General features: G+C 47.9%; 9 protein-coding genes across 9 annotated transcripts; 3 read left to right on the plus strand and 6 right to left on the minus strand.

Moving 5' to 3' along the window:
- Positions 1-22: 22 nt before the first annotated feature.
- N7478_005532 (putative integral membrane protein) lies at positions 23-1,375 on the minus strand (the record flags this gene model as incomplete). Its single annotated transcript, XM_056921746.1, has 4 exons — positions 23-492; positions 546-613; positions 663-1,165; positions 1,223-1,375. 4 exons carry the CDS (start codon positions 1,373-1,375, stop codon positions 23-25), a joined length of 1,194 nt encoding a protein of 397 aa, XP_056779783.1.
- Positions 1,376-5,290: 3,915 nt separating this feature from the next.
- N7478_005533 (carboxylesterase/lipase family protein) lies at positions 5,291-6,949 on the plus strand (the record flags this gene model as incomplete). Its single annotated transcript, XM_056921747.1, has 1 exon — positions 5,291-6,949. The coding sequence occupies one exon, from the start codon at positions 5,291-5,293 to the stop codon at positions 6,947-6,949; it is 1,659 nt and encodes a 552-aa protein (XP_056779784.1).
- A 1,432-nt stretch (positions 6,950-8,381) lies between these two features.
- N7478_005534 (mitochondrial 37S ribosomal protein mS45) lies at positions 8,382-9,753 on the minus strand (the record flags this gene model as incomplete). Its single annotated transcript, XM_056921748.1, has 3 exons — positions 8,382-8,660; positions 8,701-9,057; positions 9,283-9,753. The coding sequence occupies 3 exons, from the start codon at positions 9,751-9,753 to the stop codon at positions 8,382-8,384; spliced, it is 1,107 nt and encodes a 368-aa protein (XP_056779785.1).
- Positions 9,754-11,315: 1,562 nt separating this feature from the next.
- On the minus strand, positions 11,316-13,139 carry N7478_005535 (uncharacterized protein; the record flags this gene model as incomplete). Its single annotated transcript, XM_056921749.1, has 1 exon — positions 11,316-13,139. The coding sequence occupies one exon, from the start codon at positions 13,137-13,139 to the stop codon at positions 11,316-11,318; it is 1,824 nt and encodes a 607-aa protein (XP_056779786.1).
- Positions 13,140-16,207: 3,068 nt separating this feature from the next.
- Positions 16,208-16,676, minus strand: N7478_005536 (mitochondrial 37S ribosomal protein bS16m; the record flags this gene model as incomplete). Its single annotated transcript, XM_056921750.1, has 2 exons — positions 16,208-16,451; positions 16,600-16,676. 2 exons carry the CDS (start codon positions 16,674-16,676, stop codon positions 16,208-16,210), a joined length of 321 nt encoding a protein of 106 aa, XP_056779787.1.
- Positions 16,677-17,044: 368 nt separating this feature from the next.
- N7478_005537 (NADHX epimerase) lies at positions 17,045-17,981 on the plus strand (the record flags this gene model as incomplete). Its single annotated transcript, XM_056921751.1, has 4 exons — positions 17,045-17,056; positions 17,109-17,217; positions 17,279-17,344; positions 17,404-17,981. The coding sequence occupies 4 exons, from the start codon at positions 17,045-17,047 to the stop codon at positions 17,979-17,981; spliced, it is 765 nt and encodes a 254-aa protein (XP_056779788.1).
- A 214-nt stretch (positions 17,982-18,195) lies between these two features.
- On the minus strand, positions 18,196-20,705 carry N7478_005538 (WD repeat PLAP family protein; the record flags this gene model as incomplete). The annotated part of the gene is made up of 3 exons (XM_056921752.1): positions 18,196-20,054; positions 20,116-20,569; positions 20,658-20,705. The coding sequence occupies 3 exons, from the start codon at positions 20,703-20,705 to the stop codon at positions 18,196-18,198; spliced, it is 2,361 nt and encodes a 786-aa protein (XP_056779789.1).
- A 1,034-nt stretch (positions 20,706-21,739) lies between these two features.
- N7478_005539 (WD40 repeat domain-containing protein) lies at positions 21,740-23,082 on the plus strand (the record flags this gene model as incomplete). Its single annotated transcript, XM_056921753.1, has 4 exons — positions 21,740-21,749; positions 22,024-22,063; positions 22,121-22,869; positions 22,946-23,082. The coding sequence occupies 4 exons, from the start codon at positions 21,740-21,742 to the stop codon at positions 23,080-23,082; spliced, it is 936 nt and encodes a 311-aa protein (XP_056779790.1).
- Positions 23,083-23,656: 574 nt separating this feature from the next.
- Positions 23,657-25,256, minus strand: N7478_005540 (putative RNA binding protein; the record flags this gene model as incomplete). The annotated part of the gene is made up of 7 exons (XM_056921754.1): positions 23,657-24,316; positions 24,384-24,456; positions 24,517-24,571; positions 24,644-24,681; positions 24,741-24,772; positions 25,064-25,150; positions 25,218-25,256. The coding sequence occupies 7 exons, from the start codon at positions 25,254-25,256 to the stop codon at positions 23,657-23,659; spliced, it is 984 nt and encodes a 327-aa protein (XP_056779791.1).
- Positions 25,257-25,510: the final 254 nt, after the last annotated feature.

Below are 25,510 nucleotides of genomic sequence, written 5' to 3' on the forward strand. Positions count from 1 at the left end.
AGGTAATTCACAGCAAAACATGTTATACATGTTCCCTCACATCATGTCTATGTGAGCCTTCGCCATACCCATCTGACGTGGACTGCATACTAACCTCAAACGTTTGATGCACACCTACTGTCATTTTTCCTGTGTGAGAGCGGGGTGACGGTTCACCTGTCAATCCCTCCTCACTACTATTCGGAGTTGATGATCGTGTCCATGTGCTACCCTCACCTCCATGACTCTCAATGTTGGTCACCATGACGGCCAGTTTATCAGGACGGAGTTCACTTCCGGTCGATACATCTATCGATCCCAATGGCACAGCACGTTTCCCACTGCCACCGACGCGACGTGAGTTAGATCGCCTGGGAAATCCAGATGAAGGGTAATTGTCGGATTGTGAACCAAGCCAGTGACGGAGCAGGGGACGGAGAGTTGCTAAACTGCCTGCTGTGATGCCGAGGCCAATTTCTATACAAGACCAGATGGCGATCTGGTATGTTGCCCCTAAATCAAGTTAGAATTAGAGAAGGAAGTGTCATGGAAAACGGATAACATACAGAGGAAGTCGTCTAGGTCTGCGAATGTCTTGACGAATGGGAATCGAATAATAACTGCTGATGAGGCACTAGTTTTTGTTAGATATTGCCGAGGATGTGTGGAATAGGGCGACATACATGCAAGCCATGCTTAGAATGCCCACGACAGCCACCTTAGTCTTTCGCTTCATTTGCAATTTGTGCACGAGGAAAATGGGGAGAATTCCAACAGTGAAATCGCACAACGCTGCGAACACACTGTAAATGTAGGTCATTATGATGATAATGTCGATACTAATACAGTGGCCTTCGATGGAAGGATCCTCTCTCGTTCGGTTCCAGAAATAGGATAGCGGCTTGCATTGAAGAAGCATCAGGAAGAAGAAGATTAGACCCGCAAGCACAGTGAAAAACATGACGATATACAGAAGCCAAATGTGTGCTCGTTTGACCGTGATTCGCATTAAGAAAATGCAAACTGAAATTTTGCATCCAATTGATGCAAAACAGTACGCAACCTCGCATAGCCACCAAAACTTCATGGCCGTGGCACGGTCGTCTGCGGAAAGATTGATAAATTTGAACCCGGTCCCATATATAGACCCGCCGATCATAGAGGCACAGAACATCACGAAAAATAACTGACCAAATCAGATTCTGGGGCTTGAAAAATAAATTCGAGGGTTAAGAGGGCTTACCGCAGCAAAAATCATCGCGGCATCATCCAAACCAAACGCCTTCACCACGAACCCGCGCACATAACAGCGCAGCATGACGGCAATGCATGCCACAGGCATGAAGACGGCCGCAACCGTCTTCACAGCCAAGTTCCTTTGGACCTCGTCGCTCATTAGGTCTAGGAGACTGGCAGAGAGGCATGTCTTAGAAGACTGTGGGGAAAAGTCACTTTTTAAAGAAGGATTTGAACTTTACAAATAGCCGCAGAGTCTGCGGAGCGGGTACCGGAGTCAACGACTACCGCGTCCTCAGGGGGCGCTCTAACACTGCAAGGGCTTAGTTAGGACACTACTGGCGAATGATAAGAAGGGATCGGCACGATGGCGTGGGAAGATGGCCTAGAGCATATGCGCCTCCATTACTATGGTGCGATAAGAGGCATATGGGTATTTTTAACAGACGTTGGCAGGTATTGAGAGATGAGCAACTCTCGGGTACCAATCTTCATACGACTCCACGGCTTGGAAAGGGGTCCTGTGAACTGCCGGGGAGAATATTTCCCAGTGATCGTGAAGGAGCATTAAGGAGAATCGGAACTGATCTATCCTAGTTTGGTTTGGGAGAGCGGGCACAGATCCACCATCTGCGGGCCATCCACCCATATCTGGTACCAATCCCGCCGAGCTGCTGTGAAGATTTTCTCGAAGGGTCTGGGAAGTGGAGCTCGCACATTTCATTAGGACATTATTAATCTCTTCGTTAAGATTCTTATCCATTCATGGCAACGGGGGGGAAATTTCCACCGATGGCAGATAAACAATGCCTTTGTCGCTCGATTTTCCCCAAGACTTTAAGTTTGTTTACTTCGGGATGTTGATGATTGGCGTTGATCAACAGCTTCAGAACCAAACACTGGATATAACCCCTCACGAACGGCGTGGACCTCGTATCTACTTGAAACTCAACGGCTTAGCGATCGTTCATTTCTCGTGAAAATTATGGATGTGGCGTACCCTAGCTAGGATGCCGAGCTGCAACTTGAAAAAGCTAACACGTGAAGTCTCCACTTAAAGCCACCGGAGATGCAAGGCATCCGAACTCCGTATTCCGGCTCTTTGATTGTTTGCTATTGTTGAAATTTATTATAACTGGAGGATTAAGTCTGTCTAGGTGAGCATCTACCTGGCTCTCTGATCTTTAAATCATTTCCCGGGCGCGCCAACGTGTATGCCCTACAGAAAGATTTCAACAATGCTAAGAAAGTGTAAATAATCTCAATTTTTGGTAAGTTCACTAGCGTTTCCCTAGCGAAAACGGGTTTCAGGATTTTGGCGTTTCTCCAAGCAATTCGATAATACCCAGCTCAGTCACGGTCTCGTCGGGGAAATTCTGTAACCTAAGTTAACATTCGAGCAAAGCTCCTAGTAGACCCCCGTATAGGAATTGAAAAATTGGGTACCTTGACACTAAAATTTTGGCCCCAAGATTTTGGAATTGTATATTTTCATACAGTACAACATTGTGGAAAGTTGCTTTAAAACCCAAAGCTCCATCTCCTTCTATGGATCCGCTTTTGACAGCTGTTAGAGTGGAGCGAGTATCGAGATGCAGGAAAAAGAGCCGACATGATTCAAGTTCTAGCCCTGGCCGCCAGGCCATGCTTCCCACTGTGTTTTAAATTGCGAGGAAAGGATTGACAAGAATGGTCTCGACTCTCAAGTACTCAAGTAACGGATTGCCACTCCACTAGTAGATCAAGGAAGTTAACCCCATATCATCTCGGAAATTTTCCCATTTGCCTGGGGGATGTAGAGCTTGAAGACTACATTCCCCTGCAATATCAATGAAATACTAGGTACCTATATAACATAATTTCTTGATATGAATGATGGAGTTTGTGAGAAAGTGCCATTTCTTGTAGTATGATATTATTCTTTTCGTCATATCGTAGTCCATGTATCTGGGCCATTGTAGTCCGAATACGGACCATAACATTGCTTGTGAGTCTGTGTTAATGATAAAAACGGCTATGCTAACTATCTTCAATCAACGAGAATACTCTTAAATATATGCTGTTGTCTTATTTCCCACGCCATTGGTCACAATTTTGTAGCACAGAGATTAAAGTGGGTGAACTAAAAACGGTATCATTACCCTCCTAGCACGCTAAAATCGGTTCAATCGCCCTGAACGATCCTTGAGACTGCGGTACGGTCTCGCTCAAGCTAGAGATACATGCTGAGATTATTTCAAATATCACTATATTGAATACAGGTGAGAATGTGACCATGTGTAGTGGTTCATCATAGAATTGGGCTCTTTTTTAATGCAACTTACCAAACTGGCAATGAATAGGAGCCACTTGGCCCATGCCGTCGTTTTGATATCATCTGGCAGGGTCTATATAGAACATACCATTGTTAATGAGAAGGAAACGAAAAGAGGGGGGGGGACAGGGGAAACCCAATTTTATGTGGAAAACAATATAAGTTCCTTGCTAAAAAAAATTAAACTCAACACGGCAGCTCTCGCTTGTATTCACTATCTACGGAGTAATTAAACTGGCAGCTTTAAACCAGCGGCCAAAGACGATATGAATTTCCACCAACTAAGATTAGCATATACACAAACATTTCTAGGCTGTATCCAGATTGGGCATTTCTATACTGAAGATTGCATATCTAGATATTTGGCTATATTCTGCTAAAAGAAAAAGTTGCCAAGTAGTCCGGTCGGTATGCGTCCGAGGCCAGATGCTGAGACATGCTCGGGGAACTGAGTGTACCTAGTCATTAGTAAACGGCGAGCCCGTATCATGCAGCTAACCTACTAGGCGATGCTTGCCGCCGCTGTTTGACATATATGTTGGCAGCTTATAGATGACTTTCTTATTTTCCAGGCTCTCATCATGTACTAGTCCCCCTATTCTGTATGGCAAACCTGGAGTCAATCTCATTTTACTTCATGTACATACACAGCTGTTCTTCTCAGTTCTTTGGAGGAATACAACGGTTACTAGTTCTCTCAACTTCCAAGTTTGATTAAAGTACTATTTTCTCTCGAATCTACTGGTGCATGAATATGTATGCAATTTCAAGTTTTCTCTCACGGTCTTCAGCTTTTCCCAATTCCGAGTCAAGCAACCTTCACAACTTGAAAATGTGGTTCACAACGGTAAATCCGTGCTCTCCGACAACACTAGTATATACAAACCACCATTCGTAACACTTCTACTAGTACTACTATGCAGGAGAAAAAAACACCACCAGTAATATCGACGACATGCTATGTTAGTTCATTGACCAAAAATTATGCGAGCCACATAGATCAAAAATTAAATGACCACGCTATGTTCCGTGTCTGCAGAGATGGACTGACTCAGGGATTGACGCGAAAATTCGGCCCAACATGCTCGATGCGGAAGATCAACCCGATCTTCCCACATGATTCTATAGTTAACGAGACCCTTCATTTCTTCATCCGACACGCGGCTTCCTTGTTCTACTCGCAAAGTCATTACTGATTTGTGCAAGATCGTCATCAAAGTCCCAACATTTGCTCAATGCAGCCATTTAATTCTACAGGCCCATCTATTGTTCTACATTCCTTGGCAATGAATTCCCAGGCGTACGAGTCTTATTCCTCACGCGAAGACAAGAAAAGGACTAAAAGAACGGCAATAAATTCGATTGATCCATTATGATAATGCTTTCAGAAGTATAAAGCCTAGTGGAGTCTTCAGCTTCGCACGGCTTGAGGCTATATCCTTGTAGTCACCTTGGCCAAAGCTCGGGTTCCCCACAACCCCTAGCCAGAAACATCCTATTCATCGGAGTTTATTCAACCTGCAACAAAGACTATAGCGAATCAATGATTCTATGTGGAACGGAAATTGCGTACCCGTCTTGGCAGGTACATGATGCATGATGCCACATGACGAGGCGTCGCGTCCTCCCAGGGGTGGATAATGGCCCATAATATACTCTGCATAGTTATTTATTTAAACCCCGAAGATGCCAAGTTTCTTTACCCCATTGAGTAGACCTGGGTAGTTTCCTTTCGCCTTTTTTTTTTATCAAACCAGCGGCATGATCTCTTTCAACACCAAGAGCCTTGCTGCCTTGGCCCTCGGCGCTGCTGTCGCCGAGGCCCAGCTCTGGGACAAGGTCATTGATACTTCTCTGGGCCCTGTCAAGGGTTACAAGTACTTTAACCAAACAACCCTCGAGACCTACTTCAACCGCTCCGAGTCCAATGTCACCGCTTACTTAGGTATTCCCTTCGCTGCTGATACTGGTTACCAAAACCGTTGGAAGCCCCCACAGCCTCGCGAGCCATGGACTGAGACTTACGATGCCACCGAATGGGGTTACGCTTGTCCTAGCGGGTCTACCTCCAATATCAGCGAGGACTGTCTCAACCTGAACCTCTGGACCAATGCTGGTTCTTCCGATGCCAAGCTACCTGTCATGCTTTGGAACCAGGGCTCTGACGAGACTAGCAATGACAACTGGTGGTATGGCGGTGGTATGGCCCTGAAGGATGTTATTCTGGTTTCTTTTAATCGTCGCGACGACGCCTTTGGATATCTTTCCCACCCAGATCTTAATGCTGAGGGCCTCAAAGCCACTGGCCACAACACCTCCGGTAACTACGGCGTCCTTGACCAGCTGGAGGTCCTCAAGTGGATTCAGAAGAACATCGCCAAGTTCGGTGGTGACCCTGACCGTGTCGTTGTTGCTGGTCAATCTTTCGGCTCTTCCCAGACTTACCACGCCGTGAACAGCCCTCTCTTCAAGGGATACTTCCATGGCGCTATCTCAGAGTCTGGTATCCGTTGGCCTCGCGACCCCATGCTGGCCGGTCTCGCCACTTCTTACAACAATATGTCTGCTGCTCTCTTCCACGGTACCAACTACACCACCTTCCACAACGCCTCGAGTATCTCCGAGCTTCGCGAGAAGTCAATGGAAGATCTCCTGATTGGTTCCCAGGACCGTGTCAACAGCACTTGGATCTGGTGGGTGACCGCTCTCTCTGCCGATTACCCTCTGATCTTCAAGCCCGTCCTTGACGACTACGTCCTTCCCGAAAAGTACATCGATTCCCTGAAGAACGGCCCCGCCAACGATGTCCCCGTTATCACCGGAAACACCAAGGATGAATCCGGCGCCTCTCCTACAGACGACTACACCGTAGAGGAGTACCGAAACTACTGCACCCTGAAATACGGCGACCTTGCCGATCGTTACTTCAGTCTGTACGGCGATAATGGCAACCAGACCCTCGCCAACCACGCTTGGAACGCCGCTGCCCGCGATATGGGTGTCGTTGGATCATGGGCCTACGGTACCAAGTGGTACGACGCTGCCTCCTCGGACTTCTACACCTACTACTGGACTCATGCTCCTCCTGGCCAAGACCAGGGTGCTTTCCACCAGTCAGAGATCATGTACGCGTTGAACGCTCTTTACGCCAATGCTGACACCTACCCCTTCACTTCTGTCGACTACGAGATCCAGGAGAAAATGTCCGCCTACTGGGCCAACTTTGCCAAAACCCTCAACCCTAACAAGGGCGGCTCTTACGAGGGTAAGGGCGAGCTCCCTGAATGGACTCCCAACAGTTCTGAAGGTAAGAAGGTAGTGATGGAGCTTGGTAATGCCTTCAGCAATGTCCCCATTGCTCGCTCCTCGGAATACGTTAAGTTCATCATGGACTACTACTCCGAGCAAGTTGCCTACTAAGCGGGGCTGTCCAACATATGGTGATTTGAGCTCAGAACATTATATCAAAACTTCCCCCATTTATGACAGGCCAAAGACATGGCCTTATATTGTATGTCTGCAATTTTCTGTATTTAGACCTGAACACTCTTTTGAATTCAACCTAAATGTACATTTACATTGAATCGATTTCCAGCGAACTATCGAACTATCGATATCTTGCTATTCATGACGAGTATGCATAACAGAGAATACCACATCGCATTTGCACGAATACAAAAAGGAACCCTAGCCCATTTATGGATCTTAGATAACTACTAGAATTATCCAATCTCCAGAAAGGGCCTCATCTCCGCACTTTCATCCCCCATATATTCAGCCCCAAGATCTACCAACGACACCCAATCATCCTAGTTGCCCAACGCACGTACCTCTTCAGCAGCGATCCCAATCCGGCACGCAGCATGCATAGACGTGTCTGGACAGTCGCACATGGTCAATATCATGCGAGCATATCATTTGCCATACCCCCGCTAGTTTTTCAGCTACACGCACGCGAGCCTGATCTTTGTTACACATCACGTATAGGTTACTCAACCCCCATTTCCAGGTTTCTCGATCGAGGTCAAAGGGCGATCGGCATGTGAAGTACTAACTAGTTCGTATACATATTGGTTTCCTCGACCACTTCCATCTTAACGTCTGACTATTTCACCTGAGCGTTATAATACCTATCCAAAAATAAGTCAACCCGTGGACATTATCACCTTCACTTTAAGATATCCAAAAACGGAGCTCAACATAATTCACGCCGCAGTTGACATACTCCCACTCACTACATCAACCCACTCTGTCGTCTATCATTTCTGCCCCGACACCAAAAATGGGTTCTGCAATGCCGGCCAATACTTTCGCTTCCCATCCAAAGGGGAGCAGCGATGTCGACACAACCTGGACACAGAGTATAGTCGCGTCGTTCTGGAGTCTTTTTTCTAGAGGCGGTTCCGGTTCTGGGAGCGAGACAGAGGCCGATGCCGTTGAAGCCTGGGTGGGAATTCGAAGGGGAAGAGGACGGTGCCGATCTGTTGGGGAAGTGCGGTGATTATGATTCAAGTGATTTATTATGAATGGATATCATATATCCGGCGGCCTTGATGATGATTTAGTATTTCGGGTTAATATTTGTTCGGGGTAGGTGAATGTGCACGCATTTTCTACGTTGGAGTTTCGGGTCCTTAGGGAATACAATATGATTTTGATATGCTTATTGGAAGTAAAAAGAGTCCATAGTGTGGCATAGATATAGATACATGGGTGAATAAAGTCACCGCCATACAGTTGTATAAGTACAAGTAGAGTACAATTCTTCTCATCCTGCGAGATCCAAGCTCCGGGAATCAAAGACGCTCAAAGACACAAAGGGTTACACAAATCATTCCCAGGGGTGGGGGCTTTAAGCCTCCACGCGGGTGGGAATTTTGACAACGCCGCGCTTGCGGTCATTGGTAGGAACACCGTAACGGCGACCAGGAGCCCAGGGGGCACGACCATCATGGCCGACAGTCTGGTTGCTGAAGACGGCATCTTGGATACGGAAATCGAAGCGTCCTCCTTCAGGCTCAACGTGATTAATACGTTTCTCGCGAATTTCCTTGCTTCGCTCACGTTGCTTCTGCTCAACCTTCTCTTGCTCTGCGAGACGCTTAGCGTGGCGATCAATGACCGCACGGCGCTCTTTGGGGGAAAGCGATGCGGTCGCGTTCCATCTGCACCTGTTGTGGGTGGGGAATCCGCACATCGGCAGGTTGGAGGACCTGGCGTGCGTTGTCACCCTTGCCAACCCACTCAATCTTTCGGGGCTTCTTGAAGACGATGTCGGCAAGGTCGGAGGGGTGAGAGAATCTCGATTTATTACAGTTCTCCAGCTCCGGGGCAGCAGAGAACACGCGACCAGCATCGATGCGAGTGAAGGAGCGAGATTCGGTTGTAGGATAGAAAATCTGAGCACCCGTGGAAGGATGGGCAGGGAGATCATTGATAGGCTCGTGGAATACTGGGCGCTCAGCAAGCGGAGTAAGCGGAACCATTTCGTGAACTGCCCGAGCGTATGGCATCGCCATTGACTTTCCCTAATAGCGATTGAATTAGCTATGGTGCTGACAACAGATCCAAAAGTGATTGTAATAAATGGAATAACAGCATGTAATTCAGTAAGATAAAGTTTCTAACCAGTCAAGCAAAGCTTGTGTCTTCAAGACTAATCGAATTTTTTTTGTTGTCTCATCATATGCGTCGGGGAAAAGGGCTTCGAGGTGCAATAGGAGAGGAAATGGAAAAATGGATAAGAAACGTACCTGTGATCGTTGTCTACGCTCAAGCTCCACCAATCGTACTACTGCCGCGATCCGCTTCATGTCAATGCCAAATTCAACACTAACAGCGCGAACGCTCTTCTTCTGGTCCACGACCTGCACGTAAACCTCATTTCGGAGTTCCTCACTGAGAACGCTCTCGCTGACGAAGTTTCGGTTATTCGGGAAGGGTCGGTTCGAAGGAGGGTTATCAGGATCCCGTCGACCTTTGACCAAATAATTCATTTCACCAGGGACGTGGTGCTTATAATTGACTCCATCAGTATTAAGCCACTCAAACATTTGTCTGCGGAGCTTGGTCTGTGGAGCTGCCGTAGCCGAGAATTGGCGGGCTAATGATTGTGAGGGGGAGCATAATGATGTGTTGAAGGATGGAGAGGAGGTGGAAGAAGAGGAAGTAAGATAGGGGAGGAGGGTGTTGGAGACACGCTGGCTCTGTATCCGGGGCGCCATCTCGAGGGGGAACTGGGCTAGTGCCCAGGAAATTAATAAAAAGGGGTATTGAATAAGGAAAGAGTTATTAGAAGCACGATTCCACGAATGGGACGGCTATCGGCAGCCTGGCGCTGCAATTGATGGGTTGAGGATTGGGGATGTTGGAGATGATGTTCGTTGCAGGGGAAGAAACTTTTCGGCGCGGCAAGAGTTGGCGTGTGGTCACGTGCTCACACTGTTGCCAAGCTAAGCGTCGGTGGGATCCACAACAACAACAGCCCACTTTTGGTGTGCTCAGCAAGTCGATTAGCTTCATGTTATTGTCTACACCTATAATCTAGAAGAAGCTACAGAGTTTAGGAGCAATAGATATAAGTAGTGAGCTTGCAAATAGTCCATTGTATGAAGTACATATTGAAGCAAATGTATCAGTATCAGGTCCACCAAGCAAGGCAGAAAGGAGTGAGTAAATAGAGACACAAATGATACCACTAATAAGGGAAAATAACATGCCGCATTTCCTCGTCATATCCCGAACATTAAAATCATAAGAAAAAGCCAGCGTACTTATCGAAGCGCCCACAATGCTTCAATCCGGAGCAACCTGCTCCAGGAAGTGGAAAAGAGAAAGCATGACATGGGCACATGGAGGGGAATGTTGCAATGCAAGCAAGATTAGAAAGGCTTCAGCAAATGCGATATGAATCGAAAACAAAACCAAAATGAGCCGGACGCCTTGCTTTTCTCCATTGCTTGAGATAATGTATGGTTAAAGGCGAGCGAAACGCCTGGGGTGATGCGTAACTGACTGTAGTCGAGATACGGCATCCCGTAGCTCATAGCATGTAACAAGTGACATATTAGGTGAATAGGCAAAGAAAGCACAGTAGACACCGTCTTTGATACTTGCATAGTGGAAACAACCAGCTGCAACAAAATAGCAAAATCCATTCCGGTTCACACGTGAAGATGCATAGGTAAGAACGCAATAAATCTCAACCAGCTGTTAAAAGGGGAATCACGGTCAAATAAGGCTGCGCAGCCTCCTAGGGAAGCCATACACCCAATGAGGTGTATGGGCAGTGACCCAAGGCTGCACAGGCGAAGGGTAAAAAAACAATAATAATAATAATAATAATCAAGCATGAAGAGACTTAACAGGAACATAAATAGCAACAAGGGTATGAAGGTGGAGATGAATAACGCAAATGGCCAAGAAAAAAAAAAGCGCACCGCGTGGGCACCGCACACTGACCGAAGGCAGAATAAGAATACAAGCTGGACAATGACCTGGGATGCAATCCTGCCAAGGTAAAAAAGATAGGAGATGTGAAAGAGCGCCCGAGTTCCCATGCAATACAACAGTAAAAACCACAAAGAATAGCAAATCACATGAAAAGGGACTAAACAAGACATTGAAAACAAAAGCAGTCCTGGATCAGTACTCCCGAGAGGTATGCAGCCGCCGAATGCTGAATCTAGCTCACAAAACGAAAGGAACCCCCAATGCGCCAATACCCCAGTTAATTCATCAAACATGCCGGCCGTAATCTGGAAAAAGAAGAGAGGGACGTTGATCCTTAACGACCCATCATGTAATCAGGATAGAAGGAATTAAAGCCATTCATATCCGGTCCTGCATTGTTCCTGGCAGCACCGCCAGGAGGAGGAGGAGGAGGAGGCGACATCATCATTGAGTTTGCTCCGTTTGCTCGAATCCCTAGACCGGAGTTGTGATTAAATTGAGGGCTGTTCACCATTGTGTGGGGATTTCCTTGGCCGTGGATGTTATTGCCACCGTTGCGCAACGGCATGGGCATGGCAAGCCCCGGGGGTGCCTGGAGGCCTGGAGGGGGCCCGGTTACTGATGAGAACATATGGCTGGGTATTCCACCCAGACTACTGCCCGCAGGAGCACCGCCAGGCCCGGAAAGCGGATTGGCCGGGTTCATACTACCAGGCTGGCCGGAGCGCACGCCGAGAGGGTTTTTGGAGAAGCTGAGACGAATGCCAGTTTTGACACTGTTGGACAGTTTGTAACCATACAACTCATTCAAAGCCTTGCTTGCCATCGCCACCTCGTCGAACTCAACGAAACACATCGGACCATTTTGCTTATTGCGGAAGCAGAGTCGCTTGTATCCGCGTTGCTTGGAGAAAAGTGCTTTGAGCTCCTCTTCAGAGGTATCAGGGGGTAGATTTCCGACATAAAGGGTGTTGCAAGGTGGGTTGAGATCATTGGGGTTGGCGGCTGGCAAGCTGTGCCGGGGTGTATGTTGACTGGCATATGGGTATCCATGACCATGATTCACATTACTTTGGTAATTCGAGGATGGGCCACTTCCACTCATACGTGGACCAGGGCCACCCGATTGGTAATTGGGCAAGGGAGGTGAAGACATGTTGGTTGAGAGAGACAAACTTCCAAAACGACCAGTTGGCATTTGAGGGTTGGTTGAGCGACGGCCAACAGAAACCGAAGCAGAGTGGCCATTTTCAGCATAACCCACGGGGTCTTTAAGTAATTCGCCAGTCTCTTCGTCGGGATCTTCATCGATCATCGATTTTCCAGTCACACGTGGCAGATCTCCAACACCATTTCCGATCGGAGATTGTGGGGAGAACAGGCTGTGGAGACGCGAACCAGAGTCGGATGCCGATGGCAAGCCTTCGCCGATAGCCTGACCGGATGGGTTTGCGGAGAGTCTCTCTAGACTTTGGAAAGTTCCATTAAATCGAGAAGATTGACGCGATAGAGGGCCGTTAGAAGGGACACCACCCAATAAACCACGCGTCGCGGTATGATCGATCGTGTTGCGACGCGTATTGGAGAAGTTGGATCCGACCGGGCCAGGATACATCTCCACCACCATATTCGCGTCATTCTTGGAGTTCGGTTTGCCATCAAGAAGGGCACGGGCCTCTTCGGCCGCGGGAAGAGTGTTGAAGCGCGCGATCGCGCTCAAAAAACCGTCATCTTCGGGGAGGTCTGAGGTCACGAAATCGGCATCAACAAAATCTTTGGCAAAAAGCAGCATACTGCGAAGGGCTTCACGACTAGTGTTTCGGGGAAGCTTGCGCATCAAGATTGCGCCACCACTGGATGCGCGACCCAGGCCATTTAGGCCCTGGAGGTTGCGATCGGCGTCGCCGAGGCGCATTCCGTTGTCGAAAGATGAAGAGGGACCAAAGGGATATGTGAAAGTAGGGCCAAGTGATGCGGGGGCTTGCGAGACGTTTGGGCTATACACGTCGGTCGACATCGCATGCTGAGTCGTCGCGGGCGCCTGGGAGGAGAGTGACTGTTGTGTCGGCGATGAACCAGAAGATACGGACTCTGTGCGCTGGTTTGTTCCGAAAGAACCGGGACTCGTTCGAGTAGACTGGTTCGAGCTGCCGCTCATCCCTCACGAAATTTTTGAAGTAAAGGATTGAGATTTCGCGACACGAATGGGTATGGGTTGGCAGCGAAGAAAAAGGAGTCGGTGATAAGTTGAAGCGCAGTGCGGCGCAAATGATGCGATAGGCGAATTTAATGCGCGTGTGAAAGGAGTGGGCGAGAAGAGCGATTCAATGGATATTCAAAAGGCCGGGATGTTCGCTCCTCATCGGATCTGCGACAGGTGGCGCGCACGGGGTTGTTTCGAGTCACCTCACTCTCTATCTCTCCTCTTTCGCTCAGAGGCACTCAAGATAGGACGAGTGTCGTTGACAGGTTTCGTCGAGTAGATGACGAAAAAATGGATTATGAATAGAGCGGACGTGATGATGCAAAAGGATGAAAGGGGGAAGATTATTGAGGGGGGCGAAAGAAAGTGGGCGAGGAAGGGGAAGGGGAACCTTGGACAGTCCTGGAGGGAAAGAGCCGGACACGGTCGCTCTTGCCCCAGCTGCCAGAGTTCCATGGATCTGCCATCGTTCGACGCGAATAAACGTGTAAAACATACATGTACAGTACACTAGTTAGTACCTATATATAGTATGATTTTCCCGTAATAAGAGGATGTACTTGGTTAATATATTACGACTTCTGTACCGGTATTACTGGACAGTGCCTGGCCGCTTGCAGAATGGGGTGTGGACAAGTGCGTGCCCCGAGCATGCCCCAGTTTTTTTTTCTTAAAAAATGTTCTGGATTCTTGGATGCTCTGGTTTAGGGGAGTTTTTGCTTCTTCTCTTTCTCAAGGGGGGTTCGGGCTAAAAGATTCTAGAAAAAACGCAGGGTCATTGGATACTGCGGTCTGCCGCAGAATTGTAGTATCAATATCAACATCAACTATCACAGTATACCAAGCCTCGGTAGTTGCTTCACACTATACTAGTCTGCCTTATACCCGGTCTAGGTACCTTTTTTTAGTAAATTAGGAGGCACCATAGGTAGCCTAGTAATCAGCTACTAGATGAGTTGTTTATACCTCTTACAGCATATAGATGTATTATAAATATAGAATTACATCAATATCTCTATAAAGAAAAAAAGAATAAAAGAAACTGGACTAAGTGGGCTGAAGGACTCCAGGGCTGTAAGACTAAGATCGCCCGGTCGCAAAACCCTGGTCGGCACTCAACGGGCTTGCAGCCCCTTCCCGCCTATAGGAGGAAGAGCCCCATCATGGAGTTAGGAGCGAGGGGTTTAACTTTTATATTTGGCAGTTTCAATAGGGGGGTCTATATAAGGGTACCTATGTCTACAGGTAGCAGAATATTATATATAAATACTCAAGATAATTCAAGTTCAAATACAATTTTGATATGGATGTGATATCCAATACGGAATATACTAGTAAAAGCATGTGATTGTTAGTCTATGGGAACACGAACCCCGGGCGAATAAAAGCAAATAAGGAGCAAATCAAGCTCCAGGCTGCTCCAGAGCCAAATGTACTGTACATAGCCAGATTACGTGCTCCCTCTATATCTCTAGGCTGCAGAGGATCCCAACAGATCCCAAATACAAAGAAAATAAAATCTGAATCGAATCAAAGAGATAAAAGCGGCCAAAAGAATGAAAGAAAAGCAACTTTAAAGTTCAACTCCATTAATGACCATCCGTGCACATTCCTGGCGTCTGGAGTATGGAGTAAAAAAGAAAAGAAAGTAATGAGGGCTTCAGGCACCCACTACGAGCCAACTTCCCACCCGGGCTATGGGCTATGGGATTACAAAGTACAAAGAAAGCGAGCCACGATGCTGGTCCCCAATCCATGGAATTGAAAAACTCAAATCCAGCGCCGTCGACCAATGGTGGCTTGTCAAGCACGGGAAAATGCCTTGGGCTTATCAAGTCTCGAGTGGTCCATGTGGTTGGGCCGTGGAAAGAAGTAGCGTCCTCAGGGACAAAGGCTGCTCCCGATGTGGATTAGTCCTTCCCCTAAGTCCATTGTGAAAAGGATATTTGGGGTGGATACTGCGGAGGACTGGTCATAGGCGCGTCACTGTGGTGTGGAAGCGTGGTGGATGGCCAGATCGCGCGCCAAATCTGTTGTCAGGAGCCACTCCGCTGCGCGTTACCTCTAGCTCATGTATCTCTCTTCGAATCGGGCCATTTTGAATGAGCATATCTGAGATAACGTCTCCCCACGTCCGATTTGTTAAAATCACACACCTTAAAATGTTTCGATTTGAGCTTATGTGGTAAAGTTAAACATCACCACTTCTTAACACACTAGGAATAGATACCTCTAGGAATATAAGTAGGACTATACTTAACAATATCCATACTCTAATAAACCCTCTAGTATATCACGTAAAGGAAGTTAAACTCCCGGTCCTCCGAGACCCAAGGTGTCCCATGTTAACATCTGAATTTACTGCGGAGAGCCCTTTATACTAATCGGACAAGGATCACCGGTTCAACGGTCATTATCAACAACCTTAGGGAAGCGATGCCTTTATCCAATACCCTCTATAAAGATGATACAAAATCTACGTCCGAGTGGTATAAACCGATAGATATCAATGAAATGACATTGTATCTTAGATTTCTTCATGCCGACTTCATCACTCGGGTTCTTTCTCACACTAAGAATTCGACTCCCGTAGAGTAAGACAGATATAGTAGATAATATACAAGGTACATAGAACAATGTTCAGGGAATGTTTTCTTCCCCTACACGGACTTTTCAGAACAACCCAGCTCACAGGAAACGCCTCAAATGCCAAAACCAGAGAAGAGATAGCAAAGTACAAAAACAAACAAATGGTCGAGCCGCTCCACAAGACCGCCGGCTAGAGTCAATGGGTCGATTTCGGAGGTATTGGGATACGGCTCGAAATGAGGTAGCCTCGATGGTGATAAGAAGACATTTATGCCTTGTTGAAAGTAGTGGGTTTCGGTTCAACCAGGCCAGCCTGTGAGTAATCTCTCGGTCAGCAAAACGGACAGTTCAATGCGCAAATTCCAACAATTTCACCGGCCACAGAAAGACATAATAGCCACTCGCGAAGAAACCTTCCAATGAGAAAATCAACGCTACGTCTGCAATTCGTTCCGTAGCCATCCCCCCGTTTCAAGACCACGTACCATGTTCAGCAATTTCCACACGGGGTCACTTGGTTGCGCACCAACACCCAACCAGTACTTCGCCCGCGCTTGATCAAGCGCAACCTCCTTGTAAGGGCGCATATTGGCGTTCTCATTGTAAGGGCTCACAGGACGCTTGGGGATTGGGTTGTAGGTGCCGATGACCTCGAGGGGCTTGCCGCCGCGGGCAGATCTAAAGCTATAGTTAGCGATAATTGCTCATTGCTATTGCGTTTGTAGCGTTTTGAATATCGAATCAATCCTCTCTCGAGATATTCGAGGGTGTGATGTGCTTGATAGATTTGTATTGGGCCAACGGGAGGAGAGTAGATGACACGCACCGTGCCTGGGCCACAACAATGTTGTAGAATGGGTCATGCTTGTTGCCGAAGCGCGCCAGTCGGATTCGAACAACCATTATGTCGGATGTGAGATAGCGTTCGCAATGAATGGGATCTGAAACACTCGGAGGTTGTAAAATGGACTCCGCAAAAGTTCAAGGAGAGCCGGGTTAATAGATGATCCGGGATGACCTAATTTGGATTAGCGGGGGGATGATGCAATGCGATGTATACTGAACTTCATATTTCTTGATTCTACTTTCAATCCCATTCTGCTTATCTTTCTTTTGCGAATCGTGAGATATTCCCATTGATAAGTGGGAGCCATTGTCAATTTAAATTAATCCAAAAGCGGGGCATTATATTGTCACGTTGCATGTTCCGCTCTACCCTTCCCAGAAGGTTCTCACTACCCACCTTCCGACGCTACACTCAAGCTACCAAGATGTCTCTAAAAGTATGTGAAAATGGACCATTGTCATAATTTATGGAACTAATAACACCCATAGGCGATCTCTGCAAAGGATGCCGTATCCCTCGACAAAGATCTTATGGAATTGGGCGGCTGGTCTCTCGACCAGTTGATGGAACTGGCGGGGCTCTCCGTATCTCAAGCTGGTGAATTGCGCACCTCACAATACGCAAACCATGTATCTCTTCATACTAAATCACCATACAGTCTGGAAGGTTCATCCCCTTAGCGCCGGCAAGAATGTGCTTGTCGTATGCGGACCTGGTAACAACGGTATGGCCCAGCTATATAAACTACAATCACTTCCCATGAAACTAACAAATCAATGACAGGCGGAGATGGTCTCGTCGCAGCCCGTCATCTAGCTCAATACGGCTATAAGCCATCTGTCTACTATCCCAAAGAAGGCAAGAACGAACTATACAAGGTAAAGCCCGGTACAAGGACCCAAACAGAATCCCAATTTAACAACTCCAAGCGCCTGAAAATCCAACTTCAAAATCTATCTGTGCCCTTCATAACAGACTTCTCAACCGCATTGAAAGAAACACACTTCCTAGTGGATGCCATTTTTGGCTTCTCCTTCGGCGGCCCGCTTCGTGATCCGTTTGGGCCCATTGTGTCACAGATCGAAGCTGCTTCTGTCCCCGTACTAAGCGTCGATGCACCCAGTTCATGGGATATTCAAAGTGGGCCACCCAAAGAAGGACCGGGAGCAAAGTTCATGCCGCAAGCGCTTATCAGTTTGACTGCCCCGAAGCCTTGTGTGAAGTTTTATAAGGGACGGCATTTCATTGGAGGTCGGTTCTTGTCTAGGGATATCACGGACAAATATGGGTTGGATTTGCCACCGTACCCTGGAATTGAACAGGTTATGGAAGTGGGGGTTAATGCAGAGGGTAGACTTTAATTTGAGTGGAGGTTTGATCTGATCAGTATGAATATTTGATCAGAGACAGCTTTACGAAGTTACTGGGTGCTACTTAAATTAAAAAAAAATTGACGAAATCAAAAGTAATGGTTGACAGAATTGTAAAAGTTCATGTATTGAGCATTGCGTCATGGTCATTATGAAGGCAATAAGGATATCTATGGTAAGCGCCTAAGTAAGAGATACTTCATGATTATTGGAGAGTCTGTTGAATCTCCTCAATAATGCCCTTGACTCTCGGTTCTTTTCCAGGGCCAGATCCAGAGACTCGGTTGAGGACCGCATTGATTTCGTAAATTTCCTTTGCAGCACTCTTCACCTCTTCACCCAAAGATTTGACCAACGTTCCCAAGGCAACAAGTCCCCGATAGACGGCTTCAGAATCGTTCTCTCCAGAGACAGTCTTCGCCAATTCTTCAAGAAGCACCAAGCCGCGCTCTGCAGATTCGGGTGTCTGTGCTCTGTCCCCCGAGGTAATGTACACGGCAAAGTTGATGTGCAATGTCGTAACAGCGATGGTGAGGTTACGGTTTGGCGATTCTGCGCTATTAGTCAAGGCTGATTTCACACCGGACATGATCTGGTCGAATGTGTTTATGGCCAAGTTTTGACCTGCCTCGGTCTCGAAAAGGTTGGCAAGCATTCGAACCGTAAGCATAGCATTGTTTACATGGAGAGGTGCCTCAAAGACACCGCTAGCGATGATACCCGATACGAGGTTGTCGCCACTGTATTCGTTGGATGCAGTAAAAGGCGCAGCAGCAGCAAGCAGACGCAATAGATCCAGCCCGGGAACTCTGTTAGCAACAGGCCACGCAGTTGCAATTCTGTAAATTAAGGGAACACCAGATTCGACGACGGGTGAGTCGGCAAGCTTCTGGGAGGATTCTAGTTGATTGCATAGGGCGATGACAGCATCGACTTCTGTTGGGTCGAGTGCAACGTCTTTGCCTGCCTCAGCTAGAACCTTCTCATTCAGTTCCTGTACTTTCTTTGTAATGACCTTGATATTTGTACTTCTGATCGATAGATAGGTCTTTTGGGGCAGGACCTGAGCGCGTGGTTCGGGAGCGGGTGGCGGCGCATTTTCAGCTGTTTCACTGTCACCTGGGCGATATCTTCGCTCCGAGCCCCAGGGATCAGCGCCCGCCGGAGCCTGAGATTGGCCAAGAGTAGCGCCTTGTGTGTTCTGTGTAATGAAGTTTGCAACCTGGTCCAAGTATGAAACAGGAAGTTCATTATCCCCAATAAATTTGGTGGCAGCTTCGTAAGGATTTTGGGAGACATTGTAAGGCAGTTTGAGCGGAGGCTTGCCGTCCTCGATATCCACATCAAAGACATAATCATAATCCTGTCCCAGATATTCTGTCTTCCGACCACTGCTACCAGCTGATTCAACCACTGTGCCCACAGCGATCCATTCTTGGGTTGCAGATGACCAGGTATGAGCTGTCACGCTACCATCTGCCTCGCGAATCATCTGTACTTGGCCTTCCTTCGTTCCTGATTTATGTTGCAGGAATTCTGGACCGGGCAATTGCTCTTTGTTCACCTTCCCAACTTGTTCTGCGGGAATAGATGATCCTTTGACGGCATCATCAAAATTTTGAATAACTTCCGCCGCGGCGTGACGCTCTGGGCTTCTGCTGAAGACGCGAGTAATGCGGTCGCTGGCACCGGTGACGATATCACCATTCTGCTGACATGCTGCTACACTCCATACCGAAATAGCAGGATGGGTAATTGTTTGGACACACTGGGTTCCATTCCAGACACGAACAGTTCTATCTTCACCCGCACTGACAAGCTCACCAGATGGTAGGGCTGCAAGCGAGTAAACAAAGCTTTCGTGACCATGTAGGGAGGCGACTAGATCACCCTTAAGTGTGTATAAGCGAATTACTCCATCGTTGCTAGCTGACGCAAATTGTGCTCCTGTCGGGTTTGACGTAGGAACCTTGCATAGGGCTCGAACGACGTCATTTGAATTTTTGACACTACCTAGAAGCGTCCCCGATGTGTTGAATACGCGAATCATATGGTCGGCGCAGCCTATAAAAGAATGTCAGTAAGCACATCATATTTGCCTGCAGTTCCCAGCAAAGAATCATACCGGTAATAATAGTATTCTGATCATAAGCCAGCACGGCCCATACACTGGCTTCGTGTCCATCCAAGACGACATCAGCTTCCCATTTGCCAACCTTCCAGAGGCGGGCTGTCGAGTCCCAGCTACCACTGACAATCCACTGTCCATCCGGAGAGACATCTAGGGCACAGATATTGTGGGCATGGCCCAGGAGCATTGCATCGGCATTATCGTCTGTAGTCTTTCCGGGCTGTCGAGCTTCGATGATCGTGTCTTGACCGCCAGATAAAATGAGACCCTCGGGGTACTCGGGTGATGGTGGTAGGTAAGCTAGACTGTTAATGAATGCTTGGCCATGTGCTGTGATAGTGTAATCGTAGGCGGGGGGTGGACTTGAAACAAGCTTCCAAAGTCGAACAGTGGCATCACGGGAAGCAGATAGGACCACATTTGGGTTAGGGAAGGCCACGGCGCGAACCTGAGTGACACAAAATCAGAATTAGTCAAATGTGCAGTGATTACCAACAAGGTACTGAGGGGGAGCGTGTCGGAGCTAGGAAGCTTACATCATCGCCATGACCCTCAAGAGAGGACGAGATCTTGAAGTCAGGCATACATACAACCTGGGAGGAGGAATTGGAAGAAAGAGAGATGACAAAAGAAGAGAAACACGAAGGGTATCACTGATTGAAACTTTGAAGCTCTCGAAGTCGAGCGTTGTTGTCCTTTAGTCGTTCTGGGGTCCCCGCCTGCGCATCATATCACGTGGGCGGTGGAGCTATGACGAATCTACTAGAATTGTCTTACATTATTAACGCTCCAAGGCCTGATATCCCCTTATCACAACCCTTGGAACTCATGATCAGCCTCACTAGTTGCGATAAGCTGTCAGGGCCCACCTCGTTTTGAGTTGTTTTATATCAGAATTGAAGGCACAGAAACCTTCCAGCTTTAACAAAGTGGTGACTTTCAAAATATTAGTATTAAGTTTTCAATGGCTGTATAGTATGTTCCAACACTCCTTCGGTATGAGTAATTCAGATATACGTAGCTGAGTCTTTGCGAGGCCTAGATATACCTCAGGCCACGTAAGGAACCTTGGAATATATGTAGGCATTTCTCCTACTCACCTGTCATGGCTGGACTCTTAACAAGATATCCCCTTTCAGAATTTGAGTTCTTCTCAGATTTCTCTTGTATCTACCAAGGTTGTTGTTCACTGCAGGGGGGGGTATACTCCGTAGTTCAAGGCACCGAGGCACATGCCAGAACTTTAGAGTGGGACCCCGGCTTACCTCATCCTCATAGTGGGTTGCAGCAAGACAGCACTGGTGAGTCGTCGTTTCACCTTAAATTGTTCAATACCAAACATCAAATTATCCTCAACTGCGTGGGCAGTCATCCCACTTCGATCCTTCTGTACTGTACTCAAGACCTCTTGATGACCTGATGACTCTGACGAATCTCCTTTTCTACTTTCCTTAAGCTCGAAAGTTTAGTCTATTTCAGGTCTTAGCCATCGGAACAAGGCTCGGTCACGCGCTTCTATGAGAATTGAGAGCTTCCCGAGGCATTTGACTTTTTGATTCTTCTTCTTACCATTCTATCTCCCTTCGAACTTGGAGAAGGCTTACTTTGTACCCTCATAATGGCGTCCGGTATGTGCTGCAATAGCTCATGATCTGCGGTGATAGCTCGCTAACGCTTATTTCGTCCGTTTCAGATATCCCCAAGGTCGTCCCGTTAACCTGTCATGGGCACTCGCGCCCAGTGACACATTTGAGTTTCTCTTCAACCGTCGAAGAAGAACAGTACTATCTAATCTCTGCATGCAAAGGTTATTATCTCTGACTTATTGCTCCTGTTGTCCAAGCCGCGGGAGGAAGAAAAATGTCGGTCAATGTTCACGAAGCTAATATCACTTTCCTCCAGACAACAATCCCATGCTCCGGGATGGTATAACTGGCGACTGGTACGTCGGAATGAGTCCTCCATTCGCATGGATATTCAAATGCTAAACATATCCTAGGATCGGTACATTCCTCGGGCACAAAGGTGCCGTCTGGCAAGCTCGACTCTCCGCCGACGCCGCCATATCCGCTACCGCAGCAGCAGACTTTTCAGCCAAAGTCTGGGACACATATACAGGCGAATGCCTGCACACACTACAACACGCACACATAGTGCGCGCTATCGCATTCCCCATCCAAGCAAACCCACAAGTCCTCGCAACAGGCGGCGCAGAGAAGAAACTGCGTATCTTCGATTTAAGCCGGGGCGGCTCGAGTACAGGAGGAGGTGGAAGTAATGGATCATCACCGCCGCTACCAACACCTAGTAGCGGGGGTGGCGAGAACAACACAGATGCCGTGACGAGCTATGAAATCGGAGCCGGTGTCCACGGCGGCACTATAAAATCTATCGTTTGGAACCAGGACTACAACATCGTGACTACCGCGGCGGAAGACCGCAAGATTCGCTGGTGGGATTTGCGTTCTCGACACCCTGTGCTGGAGTACGGTGTTGATGGGGCGATTGGTTCATGTGAGCTGAACAGTCTTGCTGTTCGGCCTAATGATACCGGTATTTTGACCGTGGCTGCTGGAAAGAGTGTCTATCTTTTCGACGGCTTGAGGCCTGGTCAACTTTTAAAGAAAATCGATTTTGGTTATGAGGTTGCTAGTGCGGCAGTGAATAGCGACTCCGGAAGACTGGTTACTGGCAGCGCGAATGATACCTGGGCGCGTGTGTATGATTTAAACACTAACGAAGAGTTGGGTATGTTGCTTTTCCTATTTCTGATTTGTGATAGCCCTTTTATATGCATGGGACTAATTCTAATTTTTATTTGCAGAGGTTCAAAAGGGACACCATGGTCCTATTTGGTCGATCAGCTTCTCCCCTGATGGCAAGCTTTACGGCACTGGTAGCGAGGATGGAACCATCAAGTTGTGGAAGGCTTGTCGTGATCCTTATGGGCTGTGGCGGTAAATTCATATCGGACACACCATTGTATACAGAAAATGGACCCAACCAACAGGGCAGCGCCCCCTCTACAAAACACTACACTCGTCTACAAAGGGCTAAAGTCCTTGAAAGGATGTTTAAGGAATGCGCTTCCTCGATCTACCCGAGCAGTACTCCAGTGGGATTGAATTTGCCTCATTTGGATTATCCGAGTCACTACGATCTTAACTGCGAGATCTCATAGTCCTTATTATACATAGTGACTGAATGAGAAGAGTTTTATTCATTTGAGCGGACCGCTGCCCAGAAAGTAGAAACCGTGGAGAGATGAATAGGAAGGAAAAACCCACACGTCCTTTTGACGTGCGACAAAAATCGGAGCAAAAGGCCAAAGTACCGAGTGTCAGATTCATAATGGCTGTAAAGTTACAAATCCTCCAAATCAATTTAGTGTATGTGGGCATTAAGAAATATCAGACCGGATAAAAACAAGCGACCATTCGCGAGATAAATGAAACTTAAAAGGATCTGTGCAGGGGAACGCAGATGGAAGAAGGAATGAGAGGAGTTGACTAGTGTGTGGTTTGGTTGTATGTATTCACTCAATCATATCGATGTCATCGTCGTTGTGAGCCGGAGCAGCGGCGGCGGGAGCAGCAGCCTCAGCAACAGGCGCAGCAGTTTCAGCGGGAGCAGCCTGCTGTTCTTGAGCAGCTTGGTTCTCTGCACCCTCACCACCGGCATTTCCACCCCAGTAATCCTCCATCTCTTGATCCAATTCCTCCTGTGTCTTGCGAGGACGAGCATTGCCTGAGCGACGACCCCCATTCTCGGTACGAGGTCCGTTATCTCTGCCACCTCCACCTCGTCGACCACCAGCACCACCGCGACGGTTTGGTGATTGTTCACCAGGCACGTAGCGATCGATATTGCCCGGGGCGGCCCTCGTGTCGTTGCGACGGCCACGACCACGACGTCCTCGTCCTGATCCATCCTCGCCACCAGGGCTTAAGCTGCGGGCATCACGTCCGCTAGGGCGTGCGACACGGTCGAAAAGGCTCTTTTGTTGCTCGCGTCGGCCGGGCACAAGGCTCAGACGAATGGGGTGACCCTTCGCGTTGGCACCATCGTATTCCTTAAGAGACTTGTGGGCATCGTTGAGGTGCTTGTATGTGACATAGGCAACACCTTCGGAGCGTCCAGCGCGGTCGTAAACGAGAGAAAGGTCGGTAACGGGGCCAATTCGGCCAAAGAGATCCTATTTGCGCAGTTTGGTCAGAATTTTAACGATCCAGCATTCCAATGTAAATGTCTTCGATACATACCTCCAGATCGCTCTCAGTGATATCGTAGTGAAGGTTTTCCACGCGGACCTTGGTCAGCATAGAACTACTGCCTCTAAGTCGAATTAGTGTCTTGTTTTCCGACCATGCAAGCTGCAGATTGCATAGAACGTACCGGCCACCGGGCGAGGTTGAACGACGTGAACGGCGAGAGTTGCGAGAGGGACGACCTATGCAGAAAAAAAAAGCAATTAGAATAAGAACGAAGAGCGGCGAACAGCTGGAAGTTTATCGGTACATACCCTCTCTGTCATCCTCGTACTTGTCATGAACCCAGTCCCTGCCAATTGAACGCTGTCAGCGGATACCACGGTAAATTTCAACATCGAAAGGACGTACAAGTTCAAATCGACGCGGTCTTGCGATTGGGGCTGTTGTTTTTAAAAGAAGAGAGGAGAGGTTAGCTGCACGTCAGAGTAGGGAGCATAAATAGCTTGGTTTCGCAAGTTCGCCCCGGCTTCCTCGCTGGCGAGCCTCCAGCCTCGAGCCATTAAGAGGAACCGGCCACGGATTGTGTATCACAGCGCAGAAGAAAAAATTTTCGGTACAGGAAGAGGAGGGCGGACCTGCGGAGAAGCAAGTAGGTTAGTCTGGGGTCGGGTAGGTCGCACGAATTCTGGAAGAGGTTGCAGATCCGATCACAGCTTGTGGGTAGGCAGTACCTTTCTGATGCCATCGCCGCGATCGCGACGACGGCCTTGGCCTTGGCCTTGGTTGCGGCGGCCGCCAGATGGACGGTTTTGTTTGCGCTATAGGGAGGTTAGATATTGATTTTGTTCGGGAATTGTGACAGTTTTGGGGCTGATGATGGCTTACTGGTTCTTCGGCGATGATCTCATCCAAGCTGCGATCCATGTTGGGCGGTGTTCTGGCGGAGAGTTGAAATTGAGAGAGATTGAAGGGCAAGGAGATTTGCCGGGAGTATGTTAGAGACAGTGACTCAGCCCCGTGACAAAATCAAAGAAGTGAAAGGGATGAAACGTGTGAAAGGCGTTGAATTGGATCTCAATTGACTGAATACTGGCCTGTCTGTCAACGACGGATGTCGAGGCGCGAGCAGGTCACGTGATTGACAGCACCGACTGGCTACGGAAGTATACTATGCATAC

This window comes from Penicillium angulare, assembly GCF_028827245.1.
Source record: "Penicillium angulare strain IBT 27051 chromosome Unknown utg000004l_segment0_segment0, whole genome shotgun sequence".
NCBI classification, from domain to species: domain Eukaryota; kingdom Fungi; phylum Ascomycota; class Eurotiomycetes; order Eurotiales; family Aspergillaceae; genus Penicillium; species Penicillium angulare.